We start from the raw sequence: 23,635 nt of genomic DNA, 5'->3' as shown, positions 1-23,635 counted from the left end.
ATGTGTTCTTTCTGCACCTTATGATGGCCAGAAACACAAAAGAAGAGAAATTACATCTCAGATCAGTTTAACATTTGTGAAGTACATCCCATCTCAGCCACTTTGGCAATTTTGGGGATGCTGGGTTCATGTTTTCGGAACATTCAAGTTCAGCAGTGATAAGTGTGTTAATGAGAGGAGAGATGGTCTAGACAGCCTGAAGCCACGTTCGGTTCTTGGCTTTTGTACAGACCTCCAATGTGCTCTTGAGAAACCCTATAGATATGAGCCAGCGATACCACTCTTCAGGATGAGTATGTCACAGCTTGGCAGGTCATCAGACAGTACAGCGAGGGGACATGCTACAGTTAGCGGGCAGATCGGTAATCACAGCCCTCCTGCACATTATAAATTTAATCTTACACTGGTAATTGCCAAAGTTAATATGTTATCCTATCACTTCGATTACATAAAAATCTGGGACGCTGAAATGTTGCCTGTGGAAATAATTTCAAAGACAGAAAGGCAACCTACATCCTTCATGAGGGAAAACTCCTGGCAGTGTCAAGAAATTCCTTCAGATTCAGCATGAAGGATTACCTGGAAATCTCCCTGCCTGACAGGCATCATCCTCCAGGCATGTCCCAGTCACAAGGCCTCTGGATTTCAGGCAACATCTTACATTTAGGCAAAATATCCCAAAGCAATACATCTGATATCCTGGGTAAAGACATCAGGATGAACTCTCTTTTAACCTTGAGGAACTAACTCAAGACCTGTGTGACGCTTACAGATAGTTAAGTGTTCGTCTCTCTGTTCATAAGGTAGTTCTCTCTATTGACTGCCATGGGACCAGACTTCTCCCCTTCTCTTTTCCTATCAAAGCCTGTGTTTACACAACAGGATGGATCAGTCCTGTAAAAAGTTCCTGTTTGAGGCCTGAGAATCTCTTTGGTGTTTGCTTGGTTCATGTTTGCTGGGAGATGGTCTCTTACAGTAAGAGCAGGCTCACTCCCTTCATCCACAAGATGCAAATACTTTCTGCCACTTCATTTTTCCTGGGAAGAGATGTGGAGTAGGAAATCACTTCCAGGTCTTTCAGGCATCAGCAAACACAAGGAAAAAGCTCCAGCTACCTACTGACCTCCTGAAGAAGCAATTGTACTGCTGGTAGACCCCTCCCTTCCTACCCCACCTAAGGAGGCAAGGCTCTAGGTAGCTGGAATAATTAATTTTTCTATCGTGAAGTGTTAATAACCAGGTATGCCAGGTATTTATTATCTGAATCAGACTCAAACCTGATTCTTTTAAGATTTATCGCAAAGCTTAAGTGTCACAGAGACAATTTATGCTCAATCTCTCTCAGGGTCTGAGGCTTACTCTGTGCTGCATCGGTCGCAGTTTCTCCTCCTGCCAAATTTGCTGAGAGCTGAAACAATATTGGTAAGGGGCAATATAAGACTCCTGGCTATTCATATTGTTCTATCTGCTGGCTAGGACTGTATTTTTTTAAATTGTGTAGGATTGTGCATAGTTACTTGAATACACTGTTTATTAAAAATAGTGTTGTAATGAACAAAACATTAATTTTATCCAGCTGTGTGATTTCTATCTTCCTTATTTGGCCAGTGTATATCAGAAAGAACTGGCCATCTCTCATCCACATTCACGCTATAGAGCATTTCAATGCCTTCACTTCTTGTGCTGTGCTTCCTACTGCCAAATATTTTGTGTCTGTGTTTCTGTAGTAAGCCAACCTGATTGCTACGTGAACCTCTGGTTGCCAACTGCTTCAGATGAAAAATTCCACACCAAAACCATCAAAAACTGCAGAAATCCTGTGTGGAATGAAACTTTCTACTTCCGGATACAGAGAAAGGTCAAGGTACACAAACAGAAACCTCTCCTCTTCATCTCATCTCTGTGCAGCTTCTTTTGGTTTAGCCCAAAACAAAATGTCTTCTAAAGCATTTCTAAGCTTTCTTAAAATTCCCGTAGCAAGCTGGAGGAAAACAATTTTGGCTTTTGCTGGAATTCACTTCTGTCCTAACAGAGAGTTATTATTTATATATCAATAATGTGAGCCTGACCTCCTTGGAGAAGGTTGATGGGACTAGATGGGCTGATGGGACAGGGTTACACCACAGGGAAACCATGAAATGAAAATATAAAGCAACACTATAACAGAAAAACACATCTTTCCCTGAGAGGACATGAAATAATGGCATATTAATGCCAGGAAGCTATTAAGTTCTAGTATGATTAAGATTTTTACTCACTTTGCTGCTGGTAATTGCACTACACTCAAATACCTATGAACAGGTGGCTAGATGTGGAAAGCCCAAGGACACAGAAAGCTGGTTATTGATATGAAGTGACCTCTATTCCCTCTATTAGTAAGGAACAATATAGGACTTCTGGCTATCCATACTCCTTCCTAAAAGACTGCATTTTTGGTAACAGCTACTGAAAAGCATAAAAGGTGATCCAAGAGAAATCTCAGTTTGGCCTTAATTGACGAGACTAGAAGCTGTTTCTTATAAAGGAGACAACCCTCATTTTCTTCCTCTTCCTTGTGACACTTTGTCATCAATACTTTTCTACTTCCTCTCCATAAAGCAGGTACTGAACCTGAAGGAGCTGCAGAATGTCATACTTTTTGAGTACATGCTAATGAATTGGACATTTTTCACTTCTTTTCCCAGAATATTCTGGAAATTACTGTTTCTGATGATGACGTCATTCATGACGATGACCATGCAGTTGTGCTTTTTGATGTAGCTAAAATCTCCCTTGGGGAAAGAGTGTTTACAGCATTCCCTCTAAATCCACAGGTAAGAGCTCAATCAGACATTTAGTATGTCTTGACGTATGTTCTCTCTCCTCTGATTAAAGAAGTGTGCTGTCTCCTCTATCTTTTGTCACCAGGACCAGCTTGGTGGTAAAAATGTAATAAAATTTATTAAAATCTTGGAAATCGCACACCAGTGACAAAATTGATGGCCTTCTCAAATTCCTGTAGGTTTCCTCTGGCACAGATTACAGCCAAATTCCCAAGCCTCAGAGTAAATGCAATTTTAGGAAAGCTTTGCACTTTTAATAATCTGACAGAACATAACAGATTATCTAATCTTCATGAAGATTATAAAAAGAAAAACAATGCAAGGACAGGCAAATGGCCTGTTTACACAATATTTTGCTAAACACTAGGTCTTAGCATATTGTGTTCAAGCACATGGAAACTGGCAGGAAAGAAAGTGTGAAAAATAAAGGTTTACTAGGGAGACTTGTAAGCACAAAACACCCTTTGTTCTGCTAGTACAATTGAGATCTTCTTTTCCTTGGGGAATAAAAAGCTGCTTCTGTCCTCTAATGCTGACTATAGCAAGCATGAAACAGAATATAGTTACTTACTAAAGCATAAAGGAAACTGTGCTTGCAAAAACGAAGGTCACTTTGCAAACCTCTGCACATGCTAATTGAGACTGCTTCATTTTTCTTTCTTTCATTTTCAGAGGAGGGAAGAGCTGGAAGTTGAGTTTGTATTGGAGAGCATGTGAGTAAGACCCTATTATTATGGGAGCAGCAGCTTTGAGTGGTGCATAAGTGCAGGGATAACTTCTGTACGCCCAGTATCATCTCAAAAGCCAAATTCACTCTTTTTCCAGACTTAATGTGTGCATCAGAAATGATTGTATGAAAAAAAAAAAAGAGTCATAATGTGGAAAATTATTTCAGAATTTTTAATTCTGTGACTTTCTCTTAAAATTGATATATTACTTACATAGTTCAGAGCTGGTTTTCTGAGGCTGGTAAATCTCACTGCAGTAAGTCTGCATTTTCTGGAGAGGATTCTCTGGGCATCTCCTGGCTGAACAGAATGTTGATACCCAATCTGTGGCATATCTGTGCTATTAAGGCTGTTTCAAGCACTTTCCAAGTGCTTTGTTGCAATTAAATCATTTCTGCTAGGTAGCTATGCAGCATCTAGTAAAAGGAAGCATACCTCTACAAACAATAGGAAGGAGCAAATAAATAAGAGAGAAATACTTGTCCTGTTTAGGACAGTATCCAGATTATATTTTTTCTAAAATATGTACTACTTCTTGTTTTCTAGCCGAGATCCTCCTGAAACCATCATCACAAATGGAGCAATAGTGGTAAAATATTACTTGTTTTGTTCTCTTGTGTTCTTTCCCATATCATTCGTTACCTTAGCTGACTATGATGGCAGTGAGGGAAACATTTCAAGTCTTCATTCTTAAGTGGTGCTTCTCTTAGGAGCTTTATTTTTGAGGAGGCCAGCATGATCTTAGAGGATCCTTCAGATTCCTATCATCTTCCCTTGTCTTGTCTGCATCCATTGAAAATTACAATGTGTTTAGCATAGCACCATCTTCACATGTGACAATGACATTAATTCTCACTTTCACTGGGTCTGGCAGAAGTCTCCAACACAGTTGACCTCCACATTCAAGCAGTGACCCTTCCACCATCTGCCAGCACTGGTGGTGAGATGGTTGGGTGAGTAGTCTAATTTTCTGTCCCCATCACATCTATTCTAGTGTCGTGAAGTAGCCTGCTTGGAAGTTCGCTTGGACAGCAGGATGAAAAAGAAGCACTTTTCAGGTAAGCTTATTAATCCTTTAATGGCATATTAGTGATTTTACTCTCTCTAATAATGCCTAGAAATTGCATCATCCAAATACTAGGGCATTAATTGACCACATGCAAGGCAATTTGTAAAAACTTTGCAGTAGGGAATGCCTCCCATTCATTCTGCAGCAGGTGTAGGTTCAGGGTTCTGACTTCATAGGGAACCTTGTGCCAGACTAGAAACAACATTGTACAGAGGTATCTAAACCCCAGGCTGAGATCCTGAAAACCTTTGCTGTCGTACTGCTGAACCCTGAAGAAGCTTACTACTTTAGTCATGACAGTCCATGGCCTTAACTTTCCTCAGGATCTCTGACAGTTCAGCTTCTGCATATGCACAGAAACACCTCATTTTTTGCAGGAGTTAGCCACCCAGCAGCTGGCTCCTGCCTGACCCTGATCAAGATCTAAAATCTAGAAGTTCCTCTGCTCACATCCCCTGAGGGACTGGATCTGGTAGGCAATCTCAGAGCATGCGTAACACACAGCAGCAGGATTAGCTGATGTCTTCATATAAATAGGGTCATCTGCTGCAGAAACAGATCTTATTTTAGGGAACTGAGAACTTCTGTTGCTCATTATTTGGCCTGGGATAAGAATGATTCACAATGCCAAGTACCTGGTTGCATTCACTGTGTCGTGATGCAACAGCAATAGAAACACACCAGCCTAAAATTCAATGCCATTCACATTACATTCCCATCCAGCTTCTTGTTCAGCCAGTTATAAAGATACAACCACCTGTAATGTTTGGGTCTGGGAATCACATTCAGAAGACAGCTTTTGAAACACAAAGGAAGAGGAGAAGGGGTTTGTTCAAAGCTACATTTGCTTCTTTTCCCCCCTTTCTCTCTGTTTTGCAATGAGAAGTAAATTTTGTGTGCATTTTATCTCATTGTTTTAGAGAATGAGCTAACATTTGCAGTGAGAGGATCCTTTGAAGAAACCCAGAGAGTTTCAGTGGGCCGCGACTCCTGCTTCCCTCTCCCAGATCCCACTTTCTTCCACTATGCCAAATACAAGCAACCCTCACTGGATGCTGTACTCAAAAAGAAGAGGAGGCTTCCCAGCTTTGTATGTTACTCCAGAACATGGTAGACAACACACAGTCCTATGATCCAACCTTAAAGTGTGGGTAGGCAGCAAGAGGAGAACATTTCTGTCTTAACTAAAAAGCACTCCGTGTTCATTTTCAGTGTGGTTGCGTGTCCTGCGGAACAAGAAGCAGAGACATCACCCTGACGCTCCCTCTGAAGTCACTCCCCTCCGAGCAGGAAGTAGTCAGTGAGGTAAGTGTCCACTGGCCATGGGGAATCTTTTGCAAACTTTTAAAAATTGTTGCTGGTTCCCAAGAAGCAGAAGCTGAAGACCAACTCTCTTTGTATGGAGCCAGTTGTTTTCTAACCTCCCTTGAATCTAGGGCAATGCATAATGAAGTAAATTATTTGGAGCAAAATAAAATGGGAAATCCAGGGGAGAAGGAAGAAGAAAAATGTCTAAGCTGTTACTCATGCTTCTTCTATTGTCCATGTCCTTAGCTAGGCTGGAGGTCACCGGGTGCCACCGGGACAGAAGAGAGAGGCTGCAGCCTAGCACATTGGCACCGGAGGCAAACTCCTGCCACACTTAAGGGGTTCTCAGTATCTTTGGCTTCCCCTTGTATCTCACATTGGTGTGTGAGAGACTATAGTCTGCTCTCGTGAGAGCCCACCTGAGGAACTGTGTTCAGCTCTGAGGCCCCCAACATAAGAAGGACATGTACCTGTTGGGGCAGGCCCAGAGGAGGGCCACGAACATCATCTGAGGGCTGGAGCACCTCTCCTATGAAGACAGGTTGAGAGAGTTGAGGTTGCTCAGCTGGAGAAGAGAAGGCTCCGGGGAGATCTTAGAGCAGCCTTCCAGTGCTTAAAGAGGGCCTATAAGAAAGCTGGAGAGGGACTTTTTACAAGGGCATGTAGTGGAAGGTATCCCTGCCCATAGCAGGGGGTTGGAACTAGAAGATCTTCAAGGTCCCTTCCAACGCAAACCATTCTATGATTCAAGACCTATGTTTAATGGCGGATCCTTCCAGGGAGGTGAGGTGTAGCACTGCAGCTCTTTTGCTATTTATTTGTTGGCTAAGTAGTACCAGCGCAAGCTACAACCTGAATTTCACAACAGAGCAAAGATGCAGACTATAGATGATAATACCAAAGTCTTAATTTATTAAACTGGTGCACATCTCTGGGTATCGAGGAAACATTGAGAAAAGTGTCTATCTCCCAATCTCAGTTTACTGAAGTTCAGAGCTTTGTAAATGTAATGATGACCCAAAAGAGCTATGTTTCATTCTGAGTAGGGAAAAAGGACTGTTTTTAACAAAATATCAATATTCATAATTTTACCTTTTTAATTTTCAGCACAGAGAATTTGATTTGCACTTTAAGGTGAAAAAATGGTAAGATACCTTATTTATCTTCCTTCTGTGCTTTTCCCCTCAGTTATTTGAATTTGGATAGTTGTCAATCAAGTTCCAATCCCTTTGTTACTGCCTACATCCTGAATGCTGGCTTAGTGTCCTTTCAGACTATAAAATAAAACAGACTCAGTACACAATACAGAGATTTTCAGTGGCTGAGAGTTTATGTAATGAGACTATACAATGAGTTAAGAGAAAGTTTTAAAAAGAACGTGCTAATTTTCTATTGATATTTTGCTGCAATCAAAATTATGTGCTAAGGGCCACTGTAAACAGTCTTTGATACCTCTACAAATTATTGCCAAATGCAGATTTTCAGCAAAAGCAGCATTTAGAAACTAATTAAAAGAAACTTTTCTGTTTCCAGAAGTCAGAGGATAAAAATAGAAGACCAGTTTCAGAATGCCTAGTCACTCTAGGATGTGGGAAAAAAAGAAATAATAAATGTACCTGCATTTATTTTTTAATGTCTACTCAAAGAGATACATGCAAATTAACTCAATCAGGTGGTTGCTTATTTCTAAACCAAGGAAACACCTTGTGTGTTTTGAGATATGGTTAAGGCCTTAGTAAGATTTAAAGGATGAATATGTTATACTATGCAGGAAGTTCTCTTTCTTACAAAAGTAGATGCATTGTCTATTGTGCTGTTTATTTTCAGTAATATGCTATGAGAGAGACATACATTTTATAGCTGTCATTTAAAAACTTCCTCCTTACCACACCTAAGAATGATTTTCACAGCAGCTTCCAAACTGCAACAGTAGTGCTTATAAATATCCGTAAATTACTATACACACCCACACACAAAAGCCCATCCAAACATGAAAGTCAACAACTTCAGTCCAAGATTTGCAGGTACCAGCAGATGTTTGTGCAACTTTGAATGTGCATTTAAAAGCCACCTTTAAGACACTGCCCTCTGCAGGCTTTGGCTTTATGTCTGAAAGGGAACAATTCTTTCACGTCTGTACTTAATTTCAGGCATCATCGGCAAGGAACAAACAAACCCTCTCAGTCCAAAGGAAGATGTACTGTTGTTGTCCAGGAACAAACTAAAACATTTCATCTCTTCCTGCTTTGCTTTATATAGACCTGATGGTGAAGGCATGTCTATTTATGAAGTAGAAGCAATTAAAACTCTGAATTAGACTATAAACGTGATGTGAGATACCTGATTCTCTGTTCCAGCCAGGAAGATCTAGACGTACGCCTGGGGTTTGACCTGTGTGCCCAGGAGCAGGATTTCATTGCAAGAGGAAGAAGGTGGTTGCAGCTGCTCTGAAGGACATTCTTCAGCTGGAGGAGGACTTGCAGGATGATGAGGTATCTGAAACTTGGTTGTCCTCTGCTTTCTCCACAGCTGAGTGCCAAAATGTAGTATTTGTGTTCCATACCCGTTTTCCTGGAAGTAGTGTAAAGTTTCATGTGCAAGCTAAGGCTGACTTCTCTCTATTCTAGGGAAGAAATGAGTACTCACAGGAAAAGTAAATAAAAACCTGTAGCCATGCTGCTACAGGATCTAGCTTTGTGTTGGATAGTATTCCGCGCAATAATGCAGAGAAGGGCTAGGTGCTCTCAGGACCAAAGCTAAAGCTTCTTTTAGGCCTCACCGTCATCTTGGCCAGGTCTAAACCACTGATTCAGCACTTCTTTCCCTCACGGTTCAAACTGGACTTTATTGTGTTGTGCCTTTTGTGCCAGCATTTAGGCTCCGATTGTGTGAGCACAGCACGCTACCAGTCTGACTTCATCATCCACTGCAGCTAGAGCGTGCGCTTGCCTCACAAATGGGAATGATAACAGACAGGCCAAGGTAGGGAAAAATCAGGTTTCTCTTTTTTAATTATACTCCCATGACTGCAGGGTGAAGTCTGAACTCAGATGCAGAGATGACAAATTTTCCTCAGTTTGCCCTAAACTGAGCTCGGCAGTTTTTTTGCACAGCTGGACTGTTCACAGACAAGACCTTGCCTTTAACTGCCAGCACTAAGCTGTTGGCCTTTTCTTCCCCTCAGATATAGAGGCACCCAAACTTCCCTGAAGAACAATCTCCTAAAGTCTCCTGAGGATTTGCACAAGAGATTAATTTACCCCAATGCATGGCAGCTATCTTTACTGTTAATAGAGTCGATTCATATTTACAGATTAATCCTTCCTCTAAGACTACCAGACTCTGGATTTCTGTATCATCACAGAAAGAAGTAATTGCAGCTCACTTGCAGACTTAGTATTGTATGTACATACACGGCAGGTGGTGTGAGTATGGTTTCTCTTTCCCTCCAGCAAAAGGGAATGGTGTCACCAGCCTCTGGTCTTGCGGGATCTGAACCGGTCTGTGTTCTTAAAACCATCAGTCATGATGCATCTAGTATGGTCTGTGAAATAGCTATACAATAGTAGAAATCAGCTTTAGCAAACCTCAGTAATACAGAGGTTATTACTACTCACATGGAAACTGCGAGACAGCACGTATGTTTTCTGGTCTATTGCATCTGATAAAGATCTAGTTCAGATGGCAGGAGGTACCACTCCCTTTAGTTTTTTTGCTAGTCTGTGTCATTGGTTTCGCAATAGAGCATTGGAAATGTGATGTTTGAGATGATGGATTTCATGCCTTAATGCACAGCTGCTTGGCAGAGGAAACACAAAGTATTTCTTACTTCTTCTATGCCCTATTATTAATTAAGGTTCTTGTTCTCCTTGCAGACTGGTGGCATGCAACATCCTTATTACTTTATTATTCCTGTAACTTTCTCTTTTCTAATCAATGATGTCTCCCTTCTCAAACCATGTCACTAAATACATATATTTTGTGATTGAACAGGTACCTGTGGTGGCAATCATGACAACGGGTGGTGGAACCAGAGCTCTGTCAGCCATGTATGCTCACCTTCTCAGTGTGCAGGAACTGAATGTCTTGAACTGTGTCTCATACATCACTGGTTTATCAGGCACGACATGGTAAGACCAAGATAAGCATCCACATTAAACATATGGATGGTACCACACACACGTGCTTTTCATGTAAATCAAGGCATGATAAATTCCTAAATCTCTGTTTCAGAATTCATATTTTTCCATGTCTTTCTTCTTCTTCTTTCTTTTTTTTTTTTTTTTTTAGGACCATGTCAAACTTGTACGAAGATCCTGACTGGTCCCAAAAGGATCTTAAGGAAACACTCAACGATGCCCGAAAGCATGTACTCAAAAATAAGTTCTTTACTTGTTTTGCCCCCAATCGTCTTAAATACTATTTGAAAGAGTTGTGCCAGAGGGAACAGGAAGGACATCACATATGTTTCACAGATCTATGGGGACTCATCATTGAAACCATGTTACATGAAAGGTATCATAGCAGCACCTTTCTCTTCAGATTTGCATATTCAGTGAATATAGAGGTGAGGGCAGACAGTAAATCAAAAACTGTTTGAGATTGGACAGGACCTCTGGAAGTCCTCTTGTCCAACAGCCCTGCTCAAGCAAGGTTAGCTAGAGCCAGCTGCCCTGAACCGTGAGCTGTTGAAAGTCTCCACAGGAGAGGACTCCACTTCTCTGGGTAATATATGCCAGTGTCTGACTACCCTTACAGAAAAGGGGGCTTTTGCTTGTCTGTTTGTTTGTTTGTTTGTTTTTCAGATAGATGCCTAAAGCGTGTGCCTTGGCAGTATCATTCCTTGTGTTTGTTGGCTGTCTTATGCAGCTCTTAACTTCACACCTGGTACAGAAAGGGTGGGAATAAAGAGAAATAACGGGAAACTTATAGTATCAACAACTTTAAAATTAATTCACATGTAAATATTTAAATTAAAATCCTGCTGTTCTTTTAAAAGAGCTGCACAGTGTGACAAGGCAGAGAAAAATCACAAACGCACACCGAAAGACAGTATCTCTGAGTTGTTAATGGCATTACGTCACCCTGTAAACATTGCCACCAAAAGGCAATGTTCAGGCTCTGTTTCAGTGTTCATTAATATTTCCTTCCCAATAGGCCTTTTATACTTAAGAAAGAGAAAACATTCCTCCTGTAATACAAATAACTCCACACACATCCAAATTGCCACTGCCTGAGCACAGCACAGTGGGACAGACTCCCCAGGAGTGGCTCGGTGGGGAGCTGTGAGTGTCCCTGCAGTGCCACAGCCCTGTCCCCTGGACCAGCACCACTCCAGGGAAGCCCAGAGGGACAGCCATTCCCCCAAGGGCTGCTCCAGCAAGGGGGAGCATCTACAGCTCACCTTCAAGGAGGGTCTGATCTCAACACCCTCTCAAGCCTTGGCACAGCTCCCAAACCGTCCTACCCTTTCCACCCTGCCTGACTATGCAAGGTGCTCTGCAGCAGAAGCAGTAAGGGTCAGGGCTTGCTGAATATTAACTGAGGCTTGGCTCTGTAACAGGGCTGAGGAAAATATGATTTTTCTGGGCAGTCAGGGCAGGGCTTACTCTTTCTGAATGAAATATGTGATGCCAAGAGTGCTTTTCAAATATTTCCAGACATTTTCCTGAAATAAATAACGTGAATAACAACACTTTCTTCCTACCATTGAAATCTCAAATTTTTTTCAGCATAGAACTTAACATAGGACTACTGGTGTGCTGAAGTGCTGGGGCTGGGGAGGGTCAGAAATAGGGATGATAGCATCTCTCTGAACTAAACTGGTGGGAAGCATCCTAGTTGGAGTCCGGTGTGCACTGTGGTGTCAGAGCCTAGGCCTAGATGAAGCGGGAGGCTCTTTGTGTCATCTAACTGTCCTCAGCTACCGTCCTTCTTCACAACAGGAGGACGCCCATAAGCTCACAGATCAGCAGCAGGCACTAAATCAGGGTCAGAATCCCCTGCCCATCTACCTCTCCCTCAATGTGAAGGATAAAATCAGCGACCAGGATTTCAGAGGTAATACTACTCCAGAACTGCATTTAAGATTTAATCCCAATAGAGAGCAATTTAAGACTGGGTATAGAAATCAGTTCAATGCACAAATCCTCTAAAGGGCCAATCCACCTAAGAGTAGAATTTTAATAGTTAAATTTTTGAATGTCTTAGTATATTCAGCTCTATTCAGGATCAAAAGCAGGATGACAGAGGAAGTTATCACGAAATTACCTGCTAAATTACCTCAGAAATCTAAAGTTTGCAGAGAAATTTAGATGTAAGAGGACAATTCACTCTTCATGTTCAACACTGTGAAATGTACAGTGAATGAACATCTGTTTGCAAAGTGTGTTAGCTAGAAACGAGTCTGCATTAACCTGGCCAATATAATATGTTTTATTCAACTAATTTGTGCCTCTGCTGTTGTAATCAGCCTGTCTTGTGCTTTTTCATTCAGAATGGGTGGAATTCACCCCTTATGAGGTAGGATTCCCAAAATATGGCGCCTTCATTCGTGCAGAAGATTTTGGTAGTGAGTTCTTCATGGGCCGCCTGATGAAGAAGATTCCAGAATCCAAAATCTGCTTTTTGGAAGGTGACTTTTTGCTCCATGGAAATGTAATGTAATATAATATAATCCACTCCTGTGCAAACCTCTCTTCTGAAATGAAGCAGTTAGTTAGTATATTTTTTTATCTGCCAGTAGCAGTATATGGTAAAATACTAGAATTGATAACTATCTGCAACATTTTCTATTTTCTCTGCAATTCTATTCAGCTGAATAGATTTATTTGATTTCATGTGTGGTTATGCTTACTTACACGAGGCCTTTGCAATACTTATACACCTTTGTCAGCAACGAAAGTTGTGTAACATTGCAGCTAAGTTAAATAGAATCATAGCACCATAGAACAGTTTGGGTTGGAATGGGCCTTAAAGATCATCTAGTTCCAACCCCTCAAACACAGGCAGGGACATCTTCCGCTAGATCAGATTGCTCAAAAGATTGTCCAACCTGGCCTTGAACACCTCCATGGATGGGGCATCTACAACTTCTCTGGGCAACCTGTTCCAGTGTTACACCACCCTCCTAATGAAAAATTTCTTCCTTATAGCTAATCTAAATCTAGTCTCTTTCAGTTTAAAGCCATTGCCCCTTGACCTACCACTATATGCCTTTGTAAAAAGCCCCTCTTCAGCTTTCTTGCTGGCCCCCTTTAGGTACTGGAAGGCTGCTAGAAGGTCTCCCTGGAGCCTTCTCTTCTCCAGGCTGAACAACCCCAACTCTCTCAGACTGTCTTAGCAGGAGAGGCACTCCAGCCCTCAGATCATCTTTGTGGCCCTCCTCTGGACCAACTCCATCAGTCTCTTCTGCAACCCGAGCCTCTAAAATACAGACTTTTATCTACAATGTTCCTGCCACAACTCTGATTAATCCTCCAGGAAAACACTTCCATTTCAGAATGCAAATAGGTCATAATGTTTACCTTCTTTCCCTCTTGCATAAGAACAGCAAAAATAGTGAAGAAATCTTTTTTTCCCTTTTCGAAAGCAATCTCTTGCTTCATTTTTCTTCCTACTTCCACCAATTGCTTAAAGGAAGTTTAAGGGTTTTTTTGAGAAGTTAAGACTGCTTGCCTATGTGGAGATTTCACTACAGCTAGTGGTGAGGTATAAGGAAGCAGTCAGAATCTCTCTGTCCCCAGCTGCAACAAAGTACCCAGGTTCCCCCTTCTGTGGTCAGAAATACCAGCAGGTCACCAACCCTCTTCCTACACCTCCCATCTAGGCACTTTCTTCTTCCCTTCTCTAGAATGACGCTAGAATGTTTGTGTCCCTGTTCCCTGCCAATGACCCACAGTTCCCTCATTCAGGCAGTGTTACTTAGTTCAGGGACAGAGTTATGTGCAAGGTTTTTCAGCAAATCCCTCTGCGGCTTCTTCGTCCATCACTCAGTTCCTCCTCAGAGCAACAGGTTTAGTTCTGCAATTTGGAGGGTTCAGGAAGGCACCGTTGCACACCCAGCACATCTCACCATACCAGGTAACGGTGTTTTCTCAGCCTGAAGGATGATCGCAGATAGGCGGCAGTCTGGACTGCCATCAAGTTTGCTACCTCTGTTAACTAGCGGAACTTGAAAATGTAACCCAGATATGCCTTAAACCCTTAAAAATCAGAAGACAAATCAAGACTCATACATTTACACTTCCTATTTTCGAAACTTTCAAGTCAGCTTCCTCATTCTAAGGGATATTAATGTATGAATTTTGAACATTTTGCGGTTGACAGTTCTGCATAATAACTGCATACCTGTAACAAGATTATGCTAGAAATAAATAAAACCTTTACAATTACAAATGCTGAGAGCTTGGGCAATAAGAAATGTTGAGGTCAGGTGGAAAATATTAAGATGTACTTGACAAGACGTTATTTGCCATGTAGCAAAAATGAATACGTTAGCAGCTGTACTGAAAATGCTGCCAACCCTCTTCATATATCCCAATAAATTAGATTCTTTGTATACCTTATAGATCCACATATCAATTCATAAAGAGATTCCCATTTTTTTGTGCACTGAGATAATGTAATAAATAAAGTTTGCTGGAGAATGCAGAAGACACTGAAGGTCATTGTGAATGAAAATGCTTCCAGGTCTTTACCAGTTTGCTTTCTGTCAACTATATCCAATGCTACAGGGATCTGGAGCAGTGTATTTTCCTTGAATCTTATGGATGCTTGGTATATATCTGTTCATTCAGAAGACTTCTGGCACAAATGGACCCGAGACAAAATTACTGACATAGGTGGGTTATTCTTATGCTATTATGTTATTTTATTGTCTCTTTTTTCTCTTTCTTTTACTCTCTGTGCTGTGATTCTCTAACTGAATTTTTCAAAGCCATTTTGGAATTCCCTCTTTAGAGCTTCCTGTAATCCACACAGAAACCAGAGTATATTCATGCCATATGTTGCAATATGGTACTCATTTCAGTTACATGACAAAAGAATCCATGGGATCTGTCACAGGAAAAAAAATAAATGGCCCTCATACGAGCCATTTTTAGAGCAGAACAGTAAAACTAGAGAAAACTATCCCTGCAGACTAGGAGAGGCTGGAGGCCTCCCCCAGCGATCCACATTATTCCAGTTCCTCTCTTGGAAGTGGAAGTTGGAGTATGGCATGAGGCTTCACAGAACAAGAGCAATCACCATCCCTGCCTCCCTGGAGCCTACAAAGCACAGATACAAACTTCGGTACTGTCACGTTAAGACACAATATTGTGTTGATAGAGGACAGAACGGGGGACTATCTCGAGCCTTTCTCAATTTGACCAGTCTGCCCCTTTCCCAAGAAAGCACAGGCAGCGCACTGGCACAAATCCCTTATATCCTCTGTGTTAACTGTTGAAGTTTCCGGAAACTTATATTTATATATAACAAATTATATTACATATACTCGTGACAGGATACAGATTCGAAGATAGCCGGTGCTAGGGACTGACTGCAAAAACAGATTGATTTGGAATAATATAAAACTAGAACTGATCAGTGATAATACTATCTAGCTAGCAAGGTGTTAGTAAGTGAGTGCACATAACACAGAGCTCTTACCCAATAGGCGTCCCAATGGAGGGGAGAAGAGAGGTCCAGCCCATCGACTGATCCCAGACATTTCAATAGAGGGCTTCTCCCTGACTTCCCCTTTTCTTTTGCCATTTTATATTATTTCTTTATTTTCAGGTGGAGCTTGAGTGATTCTAGTCATTCATACCTTTATTAGGATTGGTGTAAATTTTTCTCACTTTTATTTAAAGGTATAGACAAGACGAAATTCAGAGCGCCTGCTCAGTGACGGGTGGTCACAGTCCGGAGGCAGGTAGCTTTTGAGGTGGAGGTGTGTTTTGGTATTATAATGACATTATAATGAGCAAAGTTCAACTAAAAGACAAGATTTTGCCATTATTGCTGAGGCAGGAGTTGCAATCCATCTTTCTTGACAGCAGCTATGACTCTTTATCTCTGATAACAAGGATGAGCCGTGGTACCTCCATACCAGTCTACTCCCCGTCTCAGGGATATCGCACATTCCATGGGGCCAGACGCAGGCCTTACCTGTTCACACATCCATTCCCACGCACTCTGTTCTTGGAACAGTAACTGTGTGTCACCTCAAAGCTGCTCTAATATTGCAGCCTTTGAGCTGAACTTTGCAAAGCTGTATTTCTCCATTCTCCCAGTTTCAATTATTTTCCCACAGGTACTATTGCAAGTCATTCTAAACTAGTCTTAAGGATGAGATTTGCAAAACATGCTACGAAACTGAGAAAGGTCTGCAGGGTGGGATTTAGAGGAGAAACACATAAGATAGATGTACTACAGAGAAAAAAGACGAGAAAGAAGAGAAAAGTAGCAAAAAGGCTCATTTATTTTATATTCTTGCACTTACAGAGGGTAGTTTTTGGTTGTTAACACAAGGAGCTTGTATTTGCTAGTAAGGAACATTAATTACGTTTGTGTGGCTGAGAGATTGTGATTGTGTGGCTTTTCATGTGTCTGGCTGAGAGATAAACTGGAACATGGAGTAGCAAAGGAGGACAGGATAATGTAGTGAATAAAATCATAGAAAAGCAAAGGATGTAACAGTAGATGAGACAGGTTAATTTACAGTCCAAACAAGGCCTTTACCACTGTGGACTGAGAAGAAATGGATTTTTTCAAAGCTTAGCTGAAAAACTGCAAGATTTGTGGAGATCCTGGAAACAAAAAGAGAAAGAAGTACAAGTTTTACCGAACATGTTAAAACAGATTACAATTGCATAGATTAACTGTAACAATGAGACCACATACAGGAACTGTTATTCTTTCTTCTGCAGATGATGAAACCTTATTCCCTGCAAGACCAAATGAGCTGGATACTCGAGTGGTTTGTCCCACTGACAGCTTTTCAGACATCTTCAGAGATGTTGCCATGTTACGTCCAGCAGCTTCAGAAATCCCCAACTTCCTGAAGGGCCTCCAGATGAACAACAACTACCTAGAGAGCAAGTTTTCCAAATGGAAAGGTATGGTAATAGAACTCCGGTTTTAGTTACATTTTAAACCATCCCTGTGCAAAAGAAACCATGCTTAAAAGATTATCAAGCCGGATGCCTTTTTGTTCTGTTCCCGTCCTCTGATAATATTTGAAACTCTTTTATTTCCAAAAGCTGAAACTAGCTAGCAGGAGAGGCTTCAAAAACGAGTTCTTAAAAATTTCATGAAGACTGTCAACTGATAGATGAGAAAGACTTTGATTAGTCTACCAGTGAATGTCTGCTGATGTGACAGCCAGCCAGCTTGCACACTTGTGACATGGCACTGGTGTCATCACGTGCTGACTCTTGCCCAGTGTGAAGGAGCCCTGCTTCACATTACCATTTTACTTAGAAGTAAGATACAACCTTTGTAACAGTATTGCCTGTTACACAGTTTGGGAACCAGTTCTTCCATGTTGCACAAAGAATTATTCCTGCCTCTTGTGTGTGTCTTAGTAGCTGTGTGCTTGTTCTGGTGGCGTGCAAAGTACCAAACATGTTTAATCTTTAGTATGTTGAGACAATGAGGTGCCATTTTAATTGTTTTTCATATTAAAAAAAATTAAAAATCAACCTGATCAGAGTCACACACAAAACCAGAGGATGGAATTAACTCTGTTCTCCTGAGCCCCAAGTTAATCTCTCTTAATTACTGGAAAGCCAAAGAAATTGCAGAGTAAATAGTGAAAAGAGGAAGCCAGATGAGGAACTGAGAAATGACTGAACTGCAGCTATAAGCTATATAGGTAGGTCTGAGACACAAGAAAAGCTGAATTCTCTTTTTGTTAATGACTGACTGTCCTCAGCACATCTCTTGTATTGAGGACCACACCTGAAAAAAAATGCTTCTTTTCTAGACTGCGAGCTTGACTCTCAGCCCAACTGCCTGACAGCAGCAACAGACTACCTCATCCTGATTGATACAGCATTTGCCTTTGCTACCAGTTACCCGCCCCTCATGAGGCCAGAAAGGAAAGTGGATGTCATTTTGCATTTCAACTACAGTTCAGGTTCCCAGACAAAGGTAAGCCTCGTACATTCTTTACAGATATCTCTGTTTCATCACTGAGTTCCCAGAATGGTTGATCTTCTACTCATAGAAACTTTTTTTTTTCTGGTGTCTGGGGAGCGTAAATAAGCTAACAGTTTACCAAGGTCACATATCTTTATTGAACAGTACAAGTACTGTCAGTAAGTAAGAGTTTAGTAAACTGAATTTGCCCATTTTTATGTGTAAATGTGTTTTAGCTGATTTGAAGGCAGTCAGATGTTGAAGGAATGAAGCTAAATGTATTTAAAAATTGTCTAAGACTTCTCAATCGAATAATACAGATTCTTATGCATGGAAAAATGCACATTCAGGACAATCCAATCATAACAATAGAAGGGTTTGATGCAGAAGGCCAGATATGCAAATAAATGCAAGCATAGTTGTATTTAGGAACTTTAAATATGTTTGAAATAAAATCCTCTAAAGGCATTTTTAATACCCAAATGTGGGATGTAGATTTTCAAAGACAGTCATGTGAACCCAGATCCATGCCATTTAACTCTGGCCTTCCAGATCTTGGCTCCATATACAGCCTATAACACCTAAACTGAGTACACGCCATAATGTCAGAGCTTGACCCTTATCCCTCAAGCATTTCCAGTGAAATTAGGTCTTGATCACTTTCAGTTCAAGTGCTTCCCACATGTTCTGATGTTTTCTTTTGTTTTGTTTTCCTGCTGTGGCAACCAGCCCCTGAAAGAAGCCTCTAAATACTTTACAAAACAGGGAATTCCTTTCCCTACAAAGGTTCCAGATGACAAGGAAACTCCACACCTGAAGGAATGTTACGTTGTTGGTGACAAGGAGAGCCCAGAAACGCCTATTGTGGTATTTTTCCCTTTAGTAAATGACACCTTCAGGGACTACAAAGCACCTGGTAAGTTTATAGCTACCCCTCACATTAACAGAGGCAGTGGCTATCTTCTTTCTCTTTTTTACTGTGCAATATCTGTCCTTCAGATCATCCTGTAAACACAGATTAAGACTATCTTTGCTTAGATCTGAACCCTATCAAGAGGCTTAAAACATGTAAATTTTCCTGGATGGTGGAGCAGCAGCTGGGATCTGCCTTTGGCACATATGCCCTTCTTCAGATTGCTTTGGGGCTTTTCATAGGTAGACTGTAGAGTTTACTGATTAAAAGTATATTCTGTTTATCTGCTATGGCAGAAGTCAGCAGGGTTATTTCCATTCATACTCGTCATCTGTTCCCGTTAGAGAGTGCTTTGGGGAATCTAAGGATTTCATTGTTTAAAATCATTTCCAGGCCTCCAGTTAAGCAGATAACCTTGAAAACAAAAGTGTGAACTACCAAAGTGATGAAAATATAACATTGAGCCATGCCAACAGCTTCTATTCACTTCAGCGAGTCCTACTTTGAAACGTAAGAAGTTTCAATAGCAACATCACTGGTCACTTCAAAACAGATGCTTTCTAAGTCCTGGTACCTTATTCCATGACTCCACACTAACTCTGTTGGTGCCAAAAGTCTCAGTTACTCCTCCAGATGATAAAATTCCTAACTCATGCTGAGAGAACACTTATTTTTTAATCACTTCAAAGCCCCACAGTATTCTGGAAACCAAAAGTTCTAGGCTAGTATACAGTACATTAAATTTTGTAACAAAACAAATGCAGAAACCACTGTCCCAATTCTATTTTTTTTTTTTTTTAAGCAAATCATAAGAAAAATCACACAGTACTTTTGCTTTGTCTATCTTCTTGATTGAGTTCATTGCACATTTGAGATATGCAACTGGGGTTTGGAACAGGATTCAAATAGTCGAAGGGTATTTACGCAGGTACACACACCATTCTACCCCAGCTCTTAACAGAGATCAGATAATTGAAAGGTTGGGTTTTGTAGTTGCCCTTTGTAGAAAGAACTAGAGAAAGGAGAAAAGGAGAAAAAAATAGAACAGGAACTGAGAATTAGCTTCTGTACTGCTCTGTGAGGGAGTTTGCCTCCTTTCTCCCCCTCGATAATTTCTAGAACCTAGGGATGTTATTCCTAAATCAGCTATCTAACATCAGGTAAGCATCAGATGATGGGCAGATGCTACGCATCAACATAAATTATCAGGGAACCTAAACAGGGGTGTTACTAGGTATGTAGAAGATGTATATGAAGATCTACATGATATCTGCTTATTGAGGCAAGCCTGTGCTGCCTGACCACTTCAGCTGATAGCTGCAAGCTGAGACTAAACAGAAAAAGAGAGAACGGGTCCTTGCTGGGCCCACACGGGTGAAGTCTCAGCTGAGCTTCTTTGGGAGGGCTGCCAACCTCCACGATGCCAGGGCAGATGCTGCAGAAAGGTCTGGAGGCTGGGGATGGATGTCTGCCCTTTGTTAGTGACAGGCAGAGATCAGCTTAATTTATAGTGCTTCAGTATGATGCCATAGCCCAGATCTAGATTGTACATCATCTGAAGTATTACTTCAATTACATGAATGGGCAGTTTTTCCATAGCCAGCTCGTCCATCAGCTTGTTCAGCAAAGGGAATTTAAAGCCTGGCAGTAAATGAGTAAAACTGACATATTCAAGATGCATTACTCCTGCACTCGTTAGACTATTCCACAACTGGAGTAGAAAGGGGAAATCTTTTGTGTGAGGCAGCTTAGACTGCTTCACTCAAGCGGTACCTGTTGCTTATAACTCTCTGCAAAGCCGGGAGGAGTATGTCTAGCAGACTTGGAGAGACCCTTCCAGGAAAAACGGAACCCTTCGATCAATATTGTTAGATCAATGCTGTTAGAGAGGATCCCCCAAATGCATGCGGTCCTGCCAGTGAGAGAGATGCTGACTTTTCACAAAGCCTACTGCCCTGCTTTGGTACAGGTGGTGCAGGTATCTTTGACTGTGGAGGTGGAGTTTTTTGCTACAGTAACAACCTCCTGCCAATGCGATGGTCTCGCTGGAGGCCAACGGAAAAATTCTCGTGTCTCTGATGCTCTCTTTTCTGTGATGAGGGGGGATCAAGCATTATACTTCCTGCCTATGTTAACCTGTGTTACCTATCCCTGACAGTATTATCTACCATTAGTGCCCATTTCGGGGTTGTTACCACTCTCTTGCCCTCACACCAGCTGTTAGAAAACCAAGGGAATGATGGGGAAGGAAAAAGCATGTGCAAGCTTTCATGTCAGGCATACAGGCTAGTGCACAGCAGTGGATCACCATACCTTCAGGTCTCTTACCCAGGGGTGGGAGCCTCAGCTGTCCTTTAGCAGGCAAAGGCATATACTGGAGGCCAGGAATCTACACTATCTAACCAAAATAATTGACCTTTTCCCTTCTGATAGTCTGTTTATTCTATTTACTAAAAGGTAGATATAAGTTCAGCCTGCCCATGTGCTGTGTTCCATCAGTACAGAGTCAAGCCAAAACTAATATGGCCAAGTGGGCTTCTGACACTCTCTGAGGGCAGGCAGAGAGTGCTCACTTTTGCTAGGCTCAGGAGGGGCAAGTTTGCCTACTGTGCATTGAGTATACCACTTAAACACACCCTCAGCTCAGAGGGTGCATGTTGCATCTACTGAGTTTAGTGTAGAGATGTGTTTCCACCAACTCACTAAGTGATAGCGTGTCTAAAACAGCAGCTAAATCAAAAACACTCATGGTGTCACTGTCTAGCACAGATGGCCAGGTCCAAGCTGAGATCAGATCTTGTTTTGAATCATAGGTGACTTATGAAGGTCCTAGAAACACAAGTGAGGAGATGTGTTTCACATCTTCTGCATCCATGTATTTGTTGAGATTTGCAGTTCCTATGGTAAGCCTCGGGTATTTTTCTCCCTGTACCAGCAACATTCTGTAGAGGTCCCTGAATATTTTCTCTGTGATAGCCTGCAAATAAACTTCTGCTTTAGCTTTGGATCTGGTTTCTGTGAAAGGAATTTAAATAAATAAGCTAATTTAATTTGTTTTCAGATCATAAGATATGATGAATGTAATATTTCCAGAGATGGCATTTGTGGGACTACCTGTCTAATTATTTTGCCTGGATCTGTGATGCTTATGTTGATTATTCTGGGATGATGAAACAGGCATGAAGAGCTCTTTCAGTATCCCTGTAAAATCTTAGTGATTTCAGAGAAGTTTACTCTCACTGTTAAGTTTACATGGATTCTGTAGGTTTTTATAGTAGTGAGTAGCTCAAGGAAATTACACTAAATATTTGTACTATCTGTTTCTGGGATATGTTCAGACAATGGCTCTGTGAAGTCTTTCCGTTTAGATAATAGAATCTAGGTTTTTAGGTCTGTTTTCTGTATTTTTTGATAATTCTTCCCGGTAGAAACCAAGAGTTGATGTAACAGATTGGGCTAGGGGATATGCTAGGCTGTGCTGGGTGAAAGAATACCTGTTGGGTTGCTGAGAAGGCAGGTGTGCGTTTGGAAATCTTGAATCACTGAAATACATGGATTTTCAGCAGCCTGTTTCTGAAGGTGTGAAAGCACAGCGGTGAGGAAAATAAAACACGTAAAATCAAAGATGGAAGGTGCAGAAAGTGACAGTGGCTTCAGGCCCATCACCTGGAAAGAAATCATGCTGTCACGAGGTCCTTGCTGTAGCTTTCTGCTTTGGGAGAAGAGAAGGAAAGAGAAGAAGAGTAGCTGCCATTTACTGACACCTGGGCTAGAAGTGTAGGGTGCTGTGACAGCTGGGAGGCAGCAGCAAGGTGGGGGCTGGGGCTGGGAGAATATCAGCGCTGAGGGGGACTTGGGGACCATGCTAATGGCTCACCCCGGAGCTAGAGGAGGAGGCAGGGTGTATCACCCTCCGGTGCTCCAAAGAGGAGCTACTCGCTTTGGCATTTCCAAGAGTACCCAGGACAACCCCAACTCCCCTCACCACCACTAGCTTCTCCACCCTCTGCTGCCAACCAAATATCCCAGTAATAAAACGCCTATGGAGGGGAAATTTTGGGTTGTAATCCAATGTATGTGCATGCCTGAAAAACACCCAGACCCTAATAGCTTGTTGCTAATTAACCATGTCATTCTTTGTCCCTTAGGTGTGAAACGTAGCCCCTCAGAGATGGCAGAGGGTGATGTTGATGTTGCCAATAGCTGTGGTCCATATTACATAAACAATCTGAGTTATTCAGAGGAAAATTTTGACAAACTGGTGAACCTGAGTTACTACAACATCCAGAACAATAAAGATTTGATTCTTCAGGCCTTGCGTACTGCTGTGGAGCGGAAAAAGCAGCCTAAGAAAGAGCAACCACTGCAAAAACCACACAGTGAGGAGGATATTTCTGTGCCTGATAGAGAGGGAACACAGCATTTGGCTGACTGTCCAGCACCAGGGAGTATGAAATAAAATATCTATGAATCCTGTTAATGAAGAAAAAAAGGAGTTTGATTATGAAGTGAAGAAAAGCCAGAGAATGTTAAGAATAGCACTTTATTTGTCATCAAAAACGCTAAATCCTGTCTGTCAGTGAAGGGAATAAACACAAAAACCAGAACTCTCCCTTAATGACTTCCGTCACTGACAACCTCAGGAGTGTGACGTTGTGGCTGAGGCTGT

The 23,635-nt window shown here is 41.5% G+C and overlaps 1 protein-coding gene across 1 annotated transcript; it reads left to right on the top strand.

The window, feature by feature from the left end:
• The first annotated feature begins 567 nt into the window (after positions 1-567).
• Positions 568-23,425, top strand: LOC104378489 (cytosolic phospholipase A2 epsilon). Its single transcript, XM_086613603.1, is given in 21 exon segments — positions 568-703; positions 1,728-1,864; positions 2,685-2,813; positions 3,495-3,535; positions 4,097-4,139; positions 4,545-4,608; positions 5,540-5,709; positions 5,832-5,924; positions 7,035-7,072; positions 8,285-8,343; positions 8,346-8,419; positions 9,921-10,057; positions 10,218-10,442; positions 10,577-10,580; positions 11,876-11,987; positions 12,424-12,561; positions 14,663-14,770; positions 16,841-17,029; positions 17,899-18,065; positions 18,783-18,969; positions 23,115-23,425. Coding segments are annotated over 21 exon segments (2,562 nt in total).
• The last annotated feature ends 210 nt before the right edge of the window (positions 23,426-23,635 follow it).

The sequence above is a fragment of the Tauraco erythrolophus genome, chromosome 6, assembly GCF_009769465.1.
Source record: "Tauraco erythrolophus isolate bTauEry1 chromosome 6, bTauEry1.pri, whole genome shotgun sequence".
Lineage (NCBI taxonomy): Eukaryota > Metazoa > Chordata > Aves > Musophagiformes > Musophagidae > Tauraco > Tauraco erythrolophus.
The sequence above is the reverse complement of the archived record's forward strand: the minus strand, read 5'-3'. Positions and strand labels throughout refer to the sequence as shown.